The 20,225-nt window shown below is 39.2% G+C and overlaps 1 protein-coding gene across 1 annotated transcript in view; it reads left to right on the top strand.

Moving 5' to 3' along the window:
* Positions 1 to 20,225, top strand: part of SH3BGRL2 (SH3 domain binding glutamate rich protein like 2) — a 37,605-nt gene that overhangs the window by 9,402 nt on the left and 7,978 nt on the right. The window contains exon 2 of the mRNA XM_005518593.3: positions 11,427 to 11,612. Within this exon, the coding sequence (XP_005518650.2) occupies positions 11,427 to 11,612 (186 nt within the window). The remainder of the gene's footprint in view (positions 1 to 11,426; positions 11,613 to 20,225) is intronic.

Here is a 20,225-nt window from a genome sequence, read left to right as displayed (position 1 = left end):
AAACATTTCTAATTGAGTGATCTGATAGGTTTATGTAGAAACAGAGACAAGAGTGGCATTTGAAACATGTAGATAGCATCACATTCTTCAGTAGGGACCAGCTAGGAAGCTAAAATTAGTTAGAAAAGAGATACAAAACTAGTCTTTGATCAAAGAAGACAGCTGCTATGAAGGGCCTGTTGTGCAAGCAGTCCCTTCCTGCTCAGTCAAACTGGCTTGCCTGCAGCAAGGTCTGTTTTCTAGTAGATTCCCAGCATCAGGCCCCAGGGAAGTCTGAAAGTCAGTGGGTTTATGCAGCATAGTTAGTATTCAACAATACCTTTGGCTGTGTGGAGGTGCCTCCTGTTGACCTTACAGGAGATGTGTCTGCAGTTTATGGGATAACAATAATCGGCTGCTGTGTTTGGGGATGCAACTTGTCACTAAGAAATGGGTCTGCAGAAGTATAAAGAAAAGAGAATTTACAGATACAGAGCTGCAAAACCACACAAGCTACACAGATAAAGTTGCATTTGTTGAAAGAGAAATAATGTTGACATTTATTAATACGGTTAGAAACCTTGCTCTGCTCAGTTGACTCAAAGATAATTTTGTTACAGATCTGAATAATAGTAGTGGCAGTCAGCCCTGGTTTATAAAATCCATCTTCTAGGATTACAAAAACATGAGAAAATTTTGCAGTAATATAGTCCAATTTTATCTGAAATATGACATTTGTCTCAAGCCACAAGTGCATTTTTTCTGTTGCAGTTTCATATAGTGCTGAGAAAACCTGTAAATATCGTCAGAAACTTAGCATAATGAATTCTGCATGACTTGCACTGCTGTTACTGCTGTTATTTTAAAGTGCATTGTCAGGGGTGTGTATATCTGTAGTTGGCAGAATGACACATCTGTGCTGTGTGGATAGTAACTGTCAGGAGAAACTAGCAAAAGCATTGACAACTTTATTTCACAAACTTATGTTTGAAAATCTTGGAAACATGTTGGAATCATAGTAAATGCAAGCATAGTCCTCCTTAAGGAAAGGCTAGGTGTTTTTTCCAAGTGGTCAAGGGGACTTATCATTCCCCCAGATTCACGGAGGAGGATTAGTACCTGTGTGGGAATAATATGGCTGTGACCTTGTATATTCCTTATGTAGGAATAGGATTCTGCATTAAACCCAGCATACCACTGGCTGGGCTAGAAAACACTGCAGTCCTCAAGCTTGCCTTCTTGTGCCTTAAACCCTCTGCCCTGCTGTCTGGAGACAGCTGCACGTGGCATCTTTTGGATCCACATTCTGCATCCACTGGCTCTTGCTCCTGTTTTGGAGCCGCAGTTGGGTGTACCTGTATGTTGGGCTTTGGGCCCTGAGTGACAAAATATAGAGGGTGCACTTCATGGTTACGGCAGGAGATGGCCAGAAGAACTTGTATCTTGAGCTGACAGAATTAAGACCCCACCCAGATGAAACAAGTGTCTCCTGGGCTGCTAGGTGTTTGTATCCGTTCTGATAGATAAATGTTCCTGTGCTACTGGGTTTTGCTGCTTAAAGATAATGAGAAGGAAGAAACATGACCTACTTTTTTCAGTGCTGAAAATTTTCTTTTATATCTCATTTGCAGTAAATACAGAAAATACAGCTGGGAATGCTTTATTCATTGCAACAAAACAATGTGACTAATAAATACAGAGAACGAGTTCAAACACTTTCTGTGTTCTGATGACTCACCTCATCATGAAAAAAGTCAATTCTGTGTTTTCATCTTATAAATTCAGGTGGTAAACATGTTACATAATAGGAAATGTGTGTGAATATCTTGTTAGGGGGATTTTTTGTTTCTAAACTTTCATTTTTCTTCTTAGAATTTAGAGTAGAATGGAATATTTCAGTTGGAAGTAACCTACAATAATCATCTAATCTAACCGCTCATCAGTGCCCACCAGAAGTTAATTAAAGCATGTTGTTAATGGCATTGTCTAAATGTGTCTTAAACAATGACAAGCTAGGAAGCCTCTTCCAGTGAAGAGAGGTAGTCAAACATTGGAACTTCCTTATGACAAGTCTGAACCTCCCCTGACAAAGGTATTACACATTCCATCACTGGGTACCAGGGAGAAGAGATCTGCACCTCCCATTCCGCTTCCCCTCCTCAGCAAACTGTAGGGAGCCATGAAGTCGCCCCTCAGCCTCCCTTCCTCCAGACTAGACAAGCCCAGGGCCCTCAGGTGCTCCTTACAGGACATTCCTTCCAGCCCCACCACCAGCTTTGTTGCCTTCCTTTGGATTCATTCAAGGGCGTTCACATTCTTCCTAAACTCTGGAGCCCAGAGCAGCTCACAGTACTCGAGGTGAGGCAGCAGCAAGGCTGAATGCAGTGGGATGATAATCACCCCTCTGGATCGGCTGGTGATGCTGTGCTTGGTGAACCCAAGGATGTGGGCTGCCCTCCTGGCTGCCAGGGCACACTGCTGAAAGTAAGCATTTGCTTACTTTCCAAAACATGCTTAAAAAGCTGCTCTTTTTGGTGCTATTTCAGGGAACTTCACTCAATTACCAAATATTTAATGTTTTAGGAAAATAAAGAAACAAATGGATTAATGTTTTACTTCCCAAAATCATAATTCTACCAAGCAAGCCAATGCACACAACAAGGCAGCATCTCTAAATCCCTGCAGATTTTTAACTGCAGCAGTTTTGGACTCCAGTGTGCAAACTGTCCCCCACTCCGCTTACTCTGCACAGCTGTGAGACCGAAAGATCAACTTTCTGTTCATCTATGCAGGACTGACTTTCCAATAGTTTAGACTTGACGGTTCTCGTCCACCTTGCTGAACTGGAACTTTGCTGGGGAGCAAAGGATAGTCCCCAGAATCAAAAAACTTGGAGAAATCAGAAGAAATAAACATGAATAAATGTAATATAGCATAGAGATCAGAGAACAACTTGCATTTAGTTAGTAGGTGCTGAAAAGTAATTGAAATAATAAGGGTTGCAGTTATCATACTTGTATTTATGTGTGTGTATTTTGAAAAGGAAGATAGATGCTGCTTGTTGAAAGGGTTTCTTTCGTGATGCAAAATACTTGCTATAAATATGCCACTTTGACAAAAGGGAGTAGTACGAGGAGGAGTTAAATGTTGAATGCCAAACAGGAGATTTATATTATTCTCTGGCATCTCTGAAAGGTTTCTGCTGGAAAAATGCATGAAAATAACACTTTCTTTTTAACCACTCTCTTGAACTACTGAAACATATGGTAAATTGCAAACAAAAACATCTATCTATTGAAAGAAGTTAGCTGCCAGCTAAGATTTGAGTTGTTAGCCTTTTGAAGCAATAGTCTAGCCCTGCAGGATGGTTCCATCAGGAGAAGTGATATATTTTACAAATCCCTGAGATCTTCCAAGCAGGTCAAAGTTTCTCCTGTCTCTTGGGCTAGCCACTAGGTACCTCAATTTCATTTAAAAGGAAAAAAAAGGTCCTAACACATAACAATATAGAATAATTAATAATTATATTATGTAATTACATTATATATAATAATATGTAATATTATGTAATAATATTATATATAATAATTATATATAATTTATTATATAGACTATATAACATAATATGCATTTATATATTATATATAATAATGTTTAAAATAACTATTATATTAGTATAATTAGTATAATAATTTGGATTTTGCGGCTCATTTAAAATCAGATGAAGTTATGGACAAGCTCTGCTAATCTGCCCTCTGTTTTAGTTAGAGGTGAAGAACCATTGAAGAACCAACACGCTTTCCCAGTGTCCTCACAAGAAAATACCTATGACTAGGAATGATCCTGTATCTGTAGCAAAAATGCAGTTTCAAGCATGCATTTTCTCAAATATAAATGTTTTCAAGATAGAAAGATTCTTTTTGTAGGTTATAATCTAAACTGGCAGCAGGCTTTGCAAGCTCCCCTACTAGAACAACCAGCTTTGCATCCTGACCTTTAATCTGGCAGTCACCTGCTGCTTGCCAGGCTGGGCAGGGAATCTTCTGGCTATGTTACTCAGTCTGCATGGAGTCCTTTGGCTCTGTGTGTGTCACTAATTTGGAGCTTCCTGTACCCTCAGTGAGACTTCCAGGTTCTGGTTCAATTCCTGCTGTGCAGTCTTCAAGTTTCACTTTGTTTTAGCCATTTTTTATTTCCACAGCAATGCTGATTTTTTAGTTTCATATTGATACGATAGAAAAAAAAATCACGCTATTAATTGGAAGGTAGATCCAGCATCAATGACATTCTTATTCTTTTGATGGGGAAGCAATGAGCTAAAATTTGGGGTTCATAGCATCTGTTTTCCTACAGTCCATCGGAGACTCCTGTGTAAATGGATTTTCAACACTGTAAGAACACATTGTTCCTATTGCAAGAAGAAAATTATAGAATTACTTACTTTATTTGTGTACATTGGCAGCAAGCCTTGTTTACCAAAATACAGAATTCAAAAGAAGTAGACCTGGGTATGACTTCAGAGGCTTTTCCAGCTGCGTACATCTCAAAGGCACCCCATGTGGCACTGTCTCTAGGTGATTTTTCTGTTGAATGTTGTCTTTTTCCTTTCTTGGTCTTTCCCCTTTTTCTGTTTCTTCCATTTTTGTCTCTCTTTTTCCCTTTATGCTAATTGAAGCCATGCCTAATAAACCTGTGAGCAAACTCCCATTATGTCTTGTTTTTAGCAGTGATAGTTGTATTTATACTTGCTAAAGACTCCTTTTTGCTTCAGAATGTTACTCTGTTACTTGCACTGAGAGCAATGAATTTTTATTATTTAAGGCAGACAAACTGCCTTAAATAATAAACTTTTCCCCTCGCCTTGTGATAGACATATGTGCACACACAGAAATAGATTTAAATGCATTTATCAGAGTGCAACATCTGGCTAGGGCAGTATGAGGCTAGCAGGCATTGGGCATGGAGCAGTTTAACTGTCTTTGTAGCTTTATAGAAAATGACTTCCTTTGCTGACTGCTTGTGATTAAGAATCTCTTAAAAACCAAACCTGTCTCAAATTTTACTTGTGTTTCTTAAATGCTGGATTCTTTTCAAAGTTACCATGCAAACATTGCACAGAGGCAAAGGTGTGCAGAGTCCTTGGCTAAGCAGTATCTCAGCAGCTCCCAGAGACCTGCAGACTGATTTTGCATAAAGCTGAACAGATTGCCCTCTCACTTTAATAGTGTTTCATATTGTGTGTCCTTAATTATGTCTCTGTGTGCAAGCAGAAGGTTGCTGCTAGCAGGAGACCAGGGCAGTGCTGGCTGCATGTGGCCACTGTTCACACACTGTTCTGTTTCTCTTCAGGTTGAAAAGTTCTGTGGTTAGTTTTTGGGGTATTAAAACATTCATTTTTTTGAGGGTGAAGCATTCAGGTGCTTTTAGCTATTTGGAGGCCTGCTATGAGAAGACAGTGTTTTCCTTATGTTAGATGCAATGTGGTATTTGCTACGGTGGAGAGCCCCTCACTTTATTTTTGGAAATAGTTATACAATGCTAATTTTTGTTTTTTTTAATTTAAAAAATTTCTTCTCTATTAGCCTACTTCTATTCATCACAGCTTCTCATGCCTTTTTTTTTTTTTTTTTCTCATATGTATATAGCTGAGTTGTATTTTCCTGTGCCAAGAACAATGAATTAATCATATGAACCTTTGTAAAGGTCTGCCACAGTGCTGCCATTTCACTGCAATAAAAAATCGTCAGGGGTCAGTTACTCTCTCCCTTCCTAAGTCAGGCAAAGAAAAGAGAAATTTGGCAGAAAATCTCTATCATTACCCCAGTCTCAAATGTAACAGGACCATGAAGATTTGTATTTAAAACTCTTGAATGCATGGGATAGTTTTTTATTGCTTCTTTATGAGAGCAGAAACATAGTGGAAACATAAGAAAAGAATGTGTTGAAACAGTTTAAAATCCTGTTCCTTTAATGTGTTTAGGGCTTATATCTGTTAGAGCATAGTATCTCCTTATTATCTGGGAGTATATGTTAAGCCACATCTGTGTGAGAAGTGAAGGTAAGTAATCCTCTGCAGTAGCTATATTATGTTTGCATTTTACAGTGCAACAGTCCCTTTGGTTATGTTTACATGACTTGTAAAGGCAGAGTCTCACATTTAATATTTTCAGTCGTGGGAGTGAGTCGAGCTTGTGTTTATGTAACACAAATGCTGCTTATGCAGTTCATATTTCAAATACCTGTAGCTGGTCATGCTTTAGCCACTGCTGAGCCATTTTCTAAGGATGCAGTTTTGCTCCTGATATAAACTGATGAGACTGTGGTGCTGGCATTATTGAAGCTCCTTCCCTTGTTCCCCTGGTTCCTGCATTATGCTTGTGTGAGGAAAGCTGCAGGAGCTACTTGGCAGGAGGGAGGAACATTGTGTCATCTCAGTGACAGCCAGCAGTGAGATCTGCTGAGCTGTATCATCAAACTGCACCATAAAGGTGTCCCTGCCAAATGCAATACATTCAGTTTTTGGCTGAGTCAGTGGGTGCATAACACGGCTGATGCAGTTCTGGAGTGAGGGCAGGTGTGTGGAAAGAGTAACCAAATTAAAAAAAGGAGGAAAATTAGTAGGACCATCTCCATCTTTAGAGGCACAGGTATGCCAGGCTGTGAAACAAGCCTGGTAAGAAGGTGAAGTTAAACATGCACTCAATTTTTGTTTTTTAAATGTCAGGCTTCTAAAACGTGCCTGTGGTCTGACAAGCCAGCTTAGAAGATAACCTCATAAGGCTTTGTTCTCACTCATCATGTGTGGTCCAAATATATTTTGGGGGTGGGATTTTGTGTCAGAAAGTTGGCTGTTTGTTCTTGGGATCTGTCTGGAATAAGTGGACAGCTCAGGCTAGGCTTTCAGTTCCTTCAGGTCCAAGAGGATGAGCCTGTAAAACAGTCAGTGCTGCACATCTCAGTCACCAGCCAATGCACCTGCTGTCATTCCCTCCACCTGCAGGCAGGAGGACAAAAACCCAGGGAGTGCCTTATTTCCGGAAGGTGGAAGGTAGAGTCTACAGAAGACCAACCTTCCATGTCCACTCTGTGAGCACCAGACACTCGACAATATTCCTGCTGTTGACACTGTGAAGAAATCTGACACTGAGACTGTGTCTGCTTTGTCCCATTTATATTATCTGGGCTAATGAAAAAAGAAAGAGAAGTTATCTTTAATAATAGCACAGTTCCTATTAATATTGCAACTTGAGTCATCTTCGATATAGTAGAGTAGAAGTAATATTTGTTTATCCTATCTGGGTTAGATAAATCCTGGACTATCAAGATTTTTGCAAAATATTGAATATCTTTGTTAAAATAGTATAGAAATGATGAAATGCAGCTGACTTTTAGTAATGAAGAGACCACGTGCTATGCTTCTCTGGTTTTCAGCAGCTGTCAGTAGGGAAGCCTTTCTGGGACAGGAGAACTTCTGAAAGCAGGTTCAGGAACCATAGACAGGGCAAAAAAGAAGGAAACTGTCACTTGTTGGAAGTGATGAGAAGCTTCCACGGAACTTTGCTAGAGGATATTATCTGATTTTCCTAAACTTCTGCTCCAACCTGGACCTGATTTATAATGGTAACATCCTCATATTCTCATTTGGCTACTAAATGAGCAATATGATTTCTCTTGCTGCCAGAGATCACTGTTCAGCTTAGGTGGGAGATCTGATATTAGTTGTGTGGGAAACAGAAATCTTAGAACAGAACAGTTTTCAGTCTGGTCAAAGACATGAAAAGTGAGGTGGCTGAAGTGAGGTGTGGATTCTGAACAGAAGCAAGCAAATATTTCAAGTAAAGACAGTCAATTAATTATGGGAACAATTTGCAAAGACCAGCTCTCTGTTATTATTAATTCAGGAATGGAGCTTAGAGGGGAAAAGAAGTCTGAAGAAACCCTTTGCTCCTAAAAGAAATTAATTCAGGGATGCTGATAGTCAGAACAGATAATCCCAGTGGTCCCACCTGGACTGGCCTGAGTATGTCTTCCAAATATTTCTCCAAAGTGGTCTGAAAATGCATCCTCCTGTTACCTGTTGCAAATCAGTATAAAGAAATGAAAACTAGGACAGAAAGACAGAATACTTTAGCTACAATAGACTTCCTTTATAAATTGGGTTACTGATTAAGTGATTAGCTCATTTTAGCAGTTTTATGTATCACAATGGGCATCCTATTTTTGCTGCTTTTTAATTCTAATAAAGATACTGGCTCTGAATACAAGGATAAAATTGAGTTGTCTCTGGGGATTTTTTTTCCTGTCTTAGTTTTGTGAATAGAAATATAGATTAACAATAAAACCAAACCCAGATAAATGATGTTCAGAAAAGAATTACCAAGCTAAAAATAGGGGAGGCAAATGTTGGACTATAACTGCTGATAACTCCATCAGAGTTTTCTCACTGCATTTAAAGATAGATTAGGATCATATTACATAAAGACTTTCCTCTGAAACTTCACAGTGGATATATGTTTTGAAGGTGTATTTTACAGTGACTTTTGGTGTGCTGAAAGATATTAAACCCAGAATATTTTGATGCTGAAGCAGTCTGTCATGTAAGACTACAAACGCTTTCCCAAAGTGGTGTATGAATAGGCACAACCCAAATTTTTCTGAGCATGGTACCTCTGAAAATGGGATTATCAGACTCGAGAAAACCTTGGTAGCAGCAAGATACTTTACAAAGAGTATTATCCACCTCCATAGTTTGTCAGACGAGGATGTATTTTTCTCCACTGGGCTCTTGACAGGACAGGCTAGTGAGGAAGCGAGGACTGACACTGCTCTTTGTGCCATGTTGCCTTTTCTCGGTGTTTCCTGTGGCCAAATGCTTTTAGGGCTCTGGGGGAGCACAGATGAGAGTTGCAGGCAGGATTGTGAGGCTGACGCACTTCTGCGGCACAGATCCAGTTGTAGACAGAGACAAAGGTCCTGTGGTTTTCTTGGGGAATAATCAGCTGGCTTCTGTTGTGACAGATGCTCTGAGCATCCATCTTAAACAACAAGGCATAATTTAATAGGATTTTAAATACAACTAATGCTCTTGTTTCAGTTTAAAGGCCTGAATCAAATAAATTGGGGAGGAGAAAATGCTAGTTTTTTGGCTTGAAATTTTCAGGCTATTTTGTTTAGGTTTATGCAGCTGGTAGATCCACAGCTGATAACTCATACAGATGTCATGTGGAGAATTGTAAGGCTTATGGCTAAAAAAACCCAAAAACTCCAATTTACTTCACTTCAACATCTTAATTAGTTTATAAAAATAAAATGAGGCATTAGGAAACTTGTGCTTGTGGGAGAATTCTAATGGTGTGAACTGTGAAATAATAGGGATCTGACTAAATCTAAGTTGCTCAGTTTACAGGGTGCTGGGAGACAGCAGATGAAAATGGGTCCATGTGGAAACACCTGTACTGGTGCATCTCCTGGCCCTGAGAATGGAGCACTCTGGTACTCTGGAACTGTTTGAAGGATGATTGCTGGCACAGTCAGCTTTGGCCAAGGCTAACTTAGAGTCTCACAGGCAGCCCGTGGCCATGATTTAGATGTTACAGCATGCCAGGGATCATTCCCAGTGTGCAGTTTGCAAGCAGCAGCTTTGAGAGGCTGAAGGTGTAGTAGCTTTGGCTGGAGGATGCCAATTGGCCTTGGGGCCAGAGGGCTGGGCCAGGCACTCTGGAGTTTGCTCATGGCTCTGACCAGTGCAGGAGGGAATTCATGTGAGATTTAGCAGCATTTCACTGTAAGGAAATGACCTCTCCCACATATAATTTAGACATCTCTTTTCTGTTTAACCAGATATTTAATATTTGCATTAAGACCATCTCAATCTATCTCTTTTGTGTGCTTTTTCAGCTTTTTTTTTTTGTTGAAAGACAGAGGAAAATATTTTTGTCTTTCTACACTTTGAATTTTTAGGGATGTAGTAAAAGGCGTGTTGCCTTTGGTACCACCAGTGATGATGATGCAGTAATTATGCTGTTGTTGATAATGCATTACTTGCATGCAAGTTTAGGAGCCGCCTTCTTTATGAAAAAGTGATTCTTTCACATATGCCTAAAAAATTGTATCAGTGTGTGCAAATAAAGGAAAAGGAATAGGAGACCGTGACACAAATTTACTGTGCACTCCACTTCTTAAGAAAGACAGTAATTGTTTCAAAGCTTTGGATGTGTAGTTTCTTGGGATGGCTGCCTTATTTCAAGGAAATATCGCTTCCCAAATTATGCATTTTTGTGATGCATTTAGATAGATAGACTTGGTTGTATGACAGGAGCAACTAGCACATTCATTTTGAAAATCCTCTGATTTCCAAATAGTATCTAGGTCATATGATACCCACAGGCATGATTCATCCACCTGGGCTTTATGCCAGCCAGCAACTGCATGGATACAACACTCCAGGAATACTGTAAAATTATTAAAGCTGAATTTTTTTTCAAAAGACAGCAATGATATCTTTCAAACAGATTACAGCAATGATAGCTGTAAAAAATGTGGCACATAATTTATAGTTTCTTTCTGAAAGTAATAATTTCATTAGATTGATGCAAAAAGTACACAGACTTTCATTTCAAAGGTTGCTGTATTGATGTAAAGTCGTATTTGAGGCAGAGGTTGTCTTTACCTGAGTGTATCTTCTTGAAGCCCAGCTAGCTCTTAAGGAGTGATCTTAATATCATAGAATTATTAAGGTTGGAAAAGACCTCTAAGATCATTGAGTTCAATCCATCTTAACTACAATGAGATAAAAACTGCCAGTGTTCTGCCTCTTCGTATAAAGATGATAATTTCTTTGAGGGGCAGAAACCTCATACATTTAATACAAAACTCATGTTTTTCTTTTTTTGCAAAAGAGTTCATTTTCAAGAGTTGACATCATGCTTACTTTCAGTCATGTGTATTATGCTGAGAGACACTCTTGGCTAAATATTCAACAAGCCTTGCTCAGGAAACTGTTGAGCTGCATTTTAAAAAATGTGTAGGTGTCTAGAAAAACAAAAATGTGTGTACCTGGAATGGGTGTTTTCAGATGTACTGACATGTTCATCTCAATGAACACTTCTAGGAGTAAATTTTTCTGGGACTTTCCAGGTTATTTACCTCACATTTTTAGGTGCCTGTATACTTTAAAAATGTAGCCTCTAATGTCTTTGAAAACTGACTGACTCTTTTAACTTCTACTTCTGAAGAGACCCCTACAGCTGGCTTTTTAAAAATATCTTTAGAGGGTAAAGGCTGAAATTACCAAAAAATATTTTCTCCTTCGTCTTTCTGAGTTTGTGACTTCCCATCCTATGAAAGTGGGGTGGGAGAGGTGGAATGTTCTCAGATTTGTAAGCATGTCTGTGTTATGGAGGACTTACTCTGACTCTAGGTTTTTTAATTTTCCTTCTTCCATCTAGATAAAGAAGAGGCAACAGGATGTGGTGCGGTTTCTAGAAGCCAATCGCATTGAGTTCGAAGAAGTGGATATCACCATGTCAGAGGAGAAGAGACAATGGATGTATAAAAATATTCCTGAGGATAGGCAGCCTGCACAAGGCAATCCACTGCCACCACAGATATTCAGTGATGATCGGTACTGTGGGGTAAGTAGCTCTTTTGGTTCTCAATGGGTTTCAGTATTCAGTACACTCAGCTGGCCATTTAAACATGGGACTTGCTGTTGAGCTTTCTCTAATAGAATCTGAATTAATGGGGCAATAGGATCAGGTAATGATCATACAGGGAAAATTCAGGTCATTCTTATGTAAGTCCTAGGACTGTCTAGGGAATTCCCTCCAGGAATGTAAAAATCAGAAATGTCACAAGCTTCATGTACAATCTATTGATGGTAAAGTGCCTGGTGAGACCACTGTAAGCTGGGAATTTGTGGCGTTCTTGCTGCTTGATTAAGTTCTATTTTCATTGTAATTAAACACCTTTTCTGCTGCTGTCATGGTGTAAATTTCATTTATGCTCAGATTGTCTTTATGCAATCAGATTGTTTAGGATAAATGAACACTATTTGATTTAAGTCTGACAAGAGGTTGATGGGTGGACTGTTTTTTTGGTGTAAGCTTCTCCATCCACCAGTGCAAGCTGAAGCAGTATCTTTTGATGTGTACATCCAGAGTGGCTCTGACTTAGTCCCTGGCAGATTCAGCTATGCTGCTCAGGTCTGATGAGAGCCTGTTGACTGCAGTGCAATTGTTAGCTTAATGCAGGAAGCATATAAAAAGTGATTTATGATCCTCTCCAGCAAAGAGATTGGGTATGATGCAGCAGCTAACTGGTTTCTTGAAGCAAAGTGTTTAACATCCTTCCCATGTGCTTTGTATTGGTTTTACTTGTTTACCTCAGCAGTTTAACTCTTATCTTCTTACTTCCAGGTAAGGTAAGTCAATCAAAGAAATGTATCTGGGACGTGGAAGGGATTATTACCCTCTCTTATGGATCAGCCCTTCACTTACCAATAATAACCTTTACATTGTTCTGTGTGATTTTAGTTTACCTGGGAAATACAACATTTTTACATGTTGTTTCTTACCCTATAGAGTGTTTTAACCTAGTCTTAGAAGTTGCTGTTTGGAATTAGCAAGGCAGAAGATGTCATGCAACATGTGAGATGATCTCATTAATCTGTCTGCTGAGCTGATAGCCATTTTGGTTGAGCAGACTTAATCCTATTACTAGACTTCACTGTCTGCATGAACATCTTCAAAGACCAAATATGCTTTGAAAGAAACTATATTTTCTAGGATGAAGGAGAAAGGATGTGCAGCATCTCCAACATTCATGAGTTAACCTGCTGCATTAGTTAATGGAGTTCTTAGGTAATATAGTGGAGGCAAAACATTGTGCAGATTGCAAAGGAGGTCAGTGCTGGAAAGGGGGGTAAAATATTACAATTAGGTAGAAGTCAGCAAACCTTGCACATCTTGTTTCTCTTTGTCATTTTCAGTTTTCATGAGTGTTTTAATTTCAAACACATTCAGAGTGTCTTCATGTGTTTATCTTGACATAAATAACTAAAGCATAATCTCTATTAAGTAACAAACTGAAAAAATGCTGAGCTTTCTGTTAGTTGAGTTGCTGAAATTTGTAGTTAATAATTTCTGATTTGTGTCCAGGCAATTTTTAATCCAGTTTTCTCTATTAAAAATATTAATTGCATTAATAAAATGTAATTGCAGATACAGTTATTAATCATTAATCTGTCTCCTTTTCTTAGTCTTCTGAGATGCACTCCCCATTTTTCAGTAACAAGCTATGCTAAGAGATTTTGAAATCAAGTACTTGGCAAGAACAATTTTTATTTCCTGTGAACAAGATAAGAGGTGCAAGCACACAAGAACACAAATAATTTTAGTGATAATCAAGTGCTATGTTATAGCACCAGCAATACGATAATTTACATGTTTTAATGACTTTACAGTCTGTTGTTTCATCTTAGTGACATTGCTATAAAATTGCATGTGAGAACAGAGTCTACCATTCAGACAAATCAGACACATGACCCTGCTTTTCAAATTTGCAGTAGTGTAAATCTGAAATCAGTATAGTTATCTTGCTGTAGTTAGTGCTTTGTAAGAATGAGGGGATGCTAGTGTCTAGTGCATGTTTCTGGAGAAAACTCACGTACTTTGCATAAAGAATAGTAAAGTGGGGTTAATTTGGAGTAGAGCCTTAGTAGGATCTGGTAGGTTGTGTTGCATTGTTGGGCACTGGAATCAGTTTTGTCTTGCCTGGTTTTGTTACAGAGCTCATTTTCAGTTAGATTTAGTGGCTCCTGCTATAATACTTTGACCTACGGCTATGAAATGAAACTCAAATTGTGGATTATGTTCCCCCAAGAAAATAATCCCATACTGTCTTTCCCAGCCACTGTTCTCCACAGCAGAGGGGTTTACCCACCTGACTTGCTTGGTCGTGGTACATGTTTCACATTCCTGGATCACCTGTTCAGTGACTTCAGTGGTCAGGTCCACCCCTTGATCATGAACCTGTCTCTATGTTACATCTCGTCCTTGGTGTTCTGATGTGTCACAGGCCCACTGAGCTGTGGTCAGCTTGCCCTTACCTTCCCAATCCAGGTCCACTGCAGCCATTTCAGTTCTGGCAGCCTGGTCTGCCTGATCCTTGTTTCCTTGTTCTTCAGTGGCATGGCTCTCGGGTATGTGAACATCTGCGTAACATCCTTTTACAAGGTTCTCCACCCAGGCAGCAGTGCCCTGCAGCAGCCCAGATATTTAAGCAGAAAGTCAGAAATGCTGGAAAATGGAATGCCTGAAATTAGGGCTGTGCTTCACACTTCTCCATAGCTGAGTACACAACTCTTTTTAGAGTAGAAGTGATTCCTGGATCTTTCAGAAGACTGGAAATACCCACTTCCCAGTGAAACTGCAGTCTTGTGAAGCTGCAAGTTAGCACTTTGAACAGTGATAGCTTTATATGCAGAAATCTGCCACTGAAGGGAGATTGCCTGAAATTTAGGTCAAGCAAAATTAACAGAAAATCTGTCTCCAGGTGGGAATTTGTTTTGTTTATCCCTTTGAGGCTGTTTGTATGGTTTAGAGTGTTATGGTAAGTCCTGATAGAGTGCCTAGTGGGCAGCAGTAGAAACAGAGATATGTGATATTTATTGTCCTTCCCTGAAATGTAATATATGGGTGTCAACTCCAACAAAACAGCAAAGGCATATAGACGAGAAAGAAATAAAATAGGCTGCTGAAAGAGGTGCAGTGTTCTTGGGAAACTATTCAGTGCACAGACAATTATTGTAGCCCTGATTTCTTTGCACTGTTATGCATCATTCTGTTCTGGGTTTTTTTAAGATTGTGAAAAGATGCAGACATGTTTCTTTTTCTTCCTCTTTTATAGGTGTCACATTGCAAATAAGTAACTGCTTACTGATAAAAGAAAGAAAAGAATTTAACAAAACTGGCTAGAGGCCACCTCAGCTTTTCTGCCCTGGCCTGTCTTTGGGGAGTTTGTTATTATTCTTGTGCCTACAGGTACAGAGAGCTTGAACTCTAGATCCTCAAACAATGTGGCAGAATTCCCCTTAGCATGCTGCTATAGTGTGTTCACTTTAGGAGCTAGAGGAGTTGTGAGGCTAATTCGGTATCCAGCAAGTCTACATTTGATTCTCTGCACCCTTAGAGACATCTTGTCTGATTCACTTAGCATTTTTTTGGTCCAGGTCTGCTTTTAGAAGTGGGATAATTTTGCTAGATAAAAGTTAATGTGAATTGCTCAGAGATCATGTAACAATGGCTAATGATGCTAAAACTTTCTTGACTAATTATTTTTGCTATCAGAAGTAGAGTTTCTTGTATGGCAAATTTGAGCTCTGTGTGTGAAATTGTTCTTAATTGCCTTTTGCAGTTGTATTGGAGCAGGCTTTGGCTCATCCACAAACCCTAGGCTGAATGTGACTTGAGGCCAGTGACATGCACTGTTTATCTTCCTGATTAAGGTCTTTTTTCAAGTGAGGAATATAGAAGGCAGAGCTGGTGTTGGAAAGCACCCTCTGCCCAAGAGTCTTCTCTACATTGGGAGGATTCTGTTCAGATCATTCACAAGGGTTAGTTATAACTTTCAGATTATGCCTATGCTTTTGGCATCCACTTGTCATTGCTTTTCTGTCTCCTGAGGAAAAGAGTTTTAGTTCTGTGTAATATCTACTTTATAAAGGGAAATGTAGTACCAGAGGCTAAGTGTAGAGTAGCCAGCTTGCTCCATGTCAAGGCTTAAAAAATAGAAGCTTAGCAACTAAGTAAAAATAAAATAATCCAAGAATTTTATCTTCCTCAGAGAGGTCATGACTCGTTTCAGTAATGTATTGTAGTGCTGCTGTTTACCCTGTAGTGGAGAGACTACAATCCTGTTGAACACCACAGTTTTTATTTGAGCTAAGTAAACTTCATTAGTTGTTGTTTCAAAGTGAAGTAGCAGTTATTTTGTAAACCATCCCTTTACATAAAAATGATAGGCATCAAAGACATCTCTGGAGATACCTTACTCTGTTTGGAGACTTCTTATTTAGTTAATTATTATTTTATATTTATATATAAATATAATAATGTAGGGTGTTCATGTATTTTAGAACACTTAAAAGGGACTGGTGTAAAATTAGAATTGTTACTTTTACAGGATGTCGTAGAAAATACAGCACATTTCTTTTTAATTTTTATATTTATTACACTGATATTCTGCAAAACTTACCAGCAAGTATGACATAATCATTAAAATTTTTGTTTGGGATCCTAATATTCCTTTCCATGGAACAGAAACTTCCTATTGTGCCATGCTTTCTTGAAAAAGCAGGTTTTATTATTAAAGATGTTGGACTACCTTAACTAAAGTATTTTTTAAAGGCCAGCTCTAAAATAGAGGATAAATGGTACCTGAGGAAAGGCTAGGAAATCTTAGTAAGAGGCAGTAATACTTTGAAGTCACATAGTATTGCACAGAATACAGATGTATTTTGGAACAATATCTAGAAAAGGTCATGGCTGCCGTCAGCGAACAACAGCCAGGATGAAATAATTCAATCCATTACTTTTCCACTTGTGTCCAAGTTAAAATATGGGCATGCAGAGCTTCTGTGCAACATGGTCATTTTGTGTCTTTTAGTCATTAACTCGTGCAACAGCCTGACTACCATAGTTAACTCCCTGATACTTCCATCTCAAATTCCTGTTGTGGTCTGATTTGGTAATACTCTTATCCAAACAATTTGCAAGATGACACAATGGGCTGGAAGGGGCACAAAAGGTGGAGGTGACAGCTCTTACCATCCATAGTACTTACAGATTCTGCCACTAACTCCCCTGAATATTCCCCTACCCCAGGTGGGTACTAGGCACCAGGTTTGAGGTCTTCAGTGCTTGTCTAAGGGAAGTCCTGCTGCACTCCCTGCCTTGGAGGTGAGGGATATCAGTTCTTAGATTGCTGATGTCTGTGTACCCTGGCACCACTGCTGCATGAATGGCAAACATCACATCAGCCTGAGTTTGTCCTGTACTGTCCAAACAATAGAGCTGGGGCTGACATCTGCTCCCTTTTATTAAAGCCTTTGTTTCTGGAAGGCTACAACTAAACAGATTACCAAAATAAACATCTGGCCTTTAGTAGAGGAGTAACAAGTTGCTTTGTAGAGTCAATTCTATAAGCTCTTTAAAAACCCTGTGTAGAGATCTTATCAGAAGGTTAGGTAATGAAAACTGTCATGTTTAGCTTGTCCTGTGTTGATCTTGTGGAGACATGATCGTCTTTTATTTGTGTATTTATTTAATATTAGAAGAGACTCACGCATGCACACAGATTCCACGAGGGTAGCTGTGCTGTGTAAGAATTTTCTATTGTAATCCTAATCAGATCAGTAAATGAATGTCATCTGTTCTGGAGAACTGAACTGCCCTTTTCAGGGAGGATGTTAACAGCTCATTCTCAATGGCATACAGTATTAACTCAGCCAGTAGCAAAGTGCTGATTGAATGTGTTTAAATTATGAGTTCCTCACTACTACTTGAAGGAGCAATTATGTTGACCCTTTCATAAGAATAGAGAGATCATAATCTTATATTAAAAATACTGCAAAGAGAAATACATTTGAATGTATTTCATTGCATGCCAATGGAGTAATCTGTAAGTGTTGTCCAGTAATCACTGCACTTTAAAAATCGTTAGGAAAAGCTATGCAAGCTGCATTTGGGTGAGTTTCTTGTTTTTTTGCTTCTTGGTGTGGTAAGCAATTAAGATTTGTCTGAGATGTTTAACAAGCTCACTCATTGCCAGCTAAAGCAAACAGCAACAAAACCAACATGCTTGTTTAAAGAAACTTTCTGTAAAGAATTTTATTCACAGTTGCTGTCTTTGAAAGTTCATTAGATGTAATGTTCTCCTAATCTTGGTGCAGCAGTGAAGGTAAAATTGCTAATTGTAAATCTACTCTGTGTTAGTGTTTTACTTTGATCCAATGCCTTCACGCTTCTGTTATATTCTTTGAAGCCCAAATAATTATTTATGCTGATCTGCAGTACTGCCAATTTTAACTTTGGTGTGCAGTAAATAGTTTCTCCTAGCAGTGACAGTGTTTATTTAAACAATCCTGAGTATACCTGCTTAACAAAATCCTGAGCCAAATTAATTATGGCAGTGTCTGTAATCACACCACTGCAGTGATCTGGTTTCCCAGCACCAGGAATACATCACACTTAAGGTCTAGCAATCATCACAGCTGGAATGCAGCTAATCCTGTAGCCACCTTGAGCTATGTGAACTAGGCTGTTGCTGTTGAGAGAAGAACCTACCCTGAAAGTGGGATTTCTAAAGAGGAGAGAATTCCCAAGGACCAGTGGTTTTCCTACTGGAGTAAAATGGCATAAAACCCACATGAAGGCCAGAAGAACCTAAGGCATTTGTGTCAGATTTCCTGAATGCTTGTCCAGTGTCTCAAAGAGTAAACTGATGTTAGTTTTATATAACATTTGGGCAGTCAATGGTCTTTGGGATTACTGCACAATGTAGACATTAACAAAGTTCTCCTGTCTTTGATTAATCTGGTTTTAAAGAGGTGCAAAGCAGCCATAGCACCTTTTATTTCCAAGATAAACTGCAAAGATTCAAATTTTAAAAATGAAGCTGTGGGAGTGTGAGGCTTGGAGGCTTGGGTTGTTTTTTGTTTTCTTTTCTTTTTTTTCTTTTACCATCATACTTAATAGACAACACCACATGGCTTTGCTGATTATGGGGGGTTAGAACTAGATGATCTTTGAGGTCCCTTCCAGCCCAAGTCATTCTCTGATTCCATGTTAATTTTAAAACCTAGTGTATGATACACCTTAAGATTGGCATAAATGGCCTTATATTTGTGAGACTGAAGGTCCATCAAGCCTAGTTTTGTCCCAACAGTGACCTTAAGCCTAGGAAAGACTGCAAACAAGTCAAGATATAAAGTGGTTGAGTATTTTCCTTGTCTCTAGTTATTTTTCTGAAATAAATGCCACTTTAGCATATTTAGTAATTCTTACTACATTTTTATTTCATGGAGCCTTGTGGTGGAAACTTTTAACATCTCCATTATGCTGTGGAAATGCATTCCGTATGCTCACTAACACATCTACTACCAAGCATCCTGCCACCACAGTGAGCTTCACAGCCTTCCTCGCCTTCCTGCCATTACCCTCTGGGGTAACTTTGGTCCTGAAGACCTTTGCAGCCAAAGCTTGTCTCTCTATCCCAGTTTAGTCACTCAGCAGGAGCTGGGAAAGCAAAGCAGAGCTTTAGGCCATACAAGGCCAACAAGATTTTGCTTGTTTATAGGTGAGCTGCAGGCAAGTAGTTCACCTGCAGTGGCTTCAGTTTATTTTCAACAAAGCAAGAGCTTATTAGGTCAGCTAATCCACTCCACAGCAGCTCATTGAGCATATTGAATGCTGCAACTGTTGTGGTGTTAAAACAGAGAGGCTGTATCCTGCTCCAGTTATGTGGTGGGTGATGGACCTGCCACCAACTTTAAGGGTGAGGAACCACGTCTAAAGCAGTCAGCTAGTTGTTAACTTGTTAAAAGGCCCATTGTCCCTTGAAATAGCTTTTTACTCACCTTCTTTATCCTCCTATCCCTTCTTTGTCCCTTTAAACCATTCTGAGATGTACTTTTTCCTCCTAACTGGCATTTGTCCTTTTTTTTAACATTTCATACCCTCAGTCATAGGATTTATCATCTGTTTTTTGGCTTTTCAAGTTCTCCAGAGGGACTGAGCATCTCTGCATTGCTGACGATTCATATCCACTGTCTCCATGTCCTACTAGTTTTAGTACTCAGTTTTTAATCAGTTTTAATCAACTACCGATGTTGCCAGAATTCTATACATTAATGAAGTGTGACTAGCAGCTCTGGAAAGCACCAAGTTTCATGATTTAAAATGCTACAGTTAAAATTATATTTGTACACATAGTTGCCTTTGAAGTAGGGCAGTGGGTAGCAGTTTGCCATACTTGTATATTTTTAGGTTAGCAGCTGCTCTCAGAGTGCCTCCCATTGACAATGGGAGCCACTTCTTGCACAGGAACAGGACAGCACTGCTCCACTGATCCCAGCAAAGCCACAGTGCTCCTGGGGCAGAGCTGCTTGGGACAGTGACAAGAAGGTTGTAGTAACTTGCTGCTTTTGCTGGTGGTGAAGAGTGGTGCAAGAAAGAGGGAACCACTGC

The sequence above is a fragment of the Pseudopodoces humilis genome, chromosome 3, assembly GCF_049639895.1.
Source record: "Pseudopodoces humilis isolate 2021_Gansu_Grassland_sample_001 chromosome 3, ASM4963989v1, whole genome shotgun sequence".
NCBI lineage: Eukaryota > Metazoa > Chordata > Aves > Passeriformes > Paridae > Pseudopodoces > Pseudopodoces humilis.
Note: the sequence above shows the minus strand (reverse complement) of the source record. Positions and strands in the feature narration are given on the sequence as shown.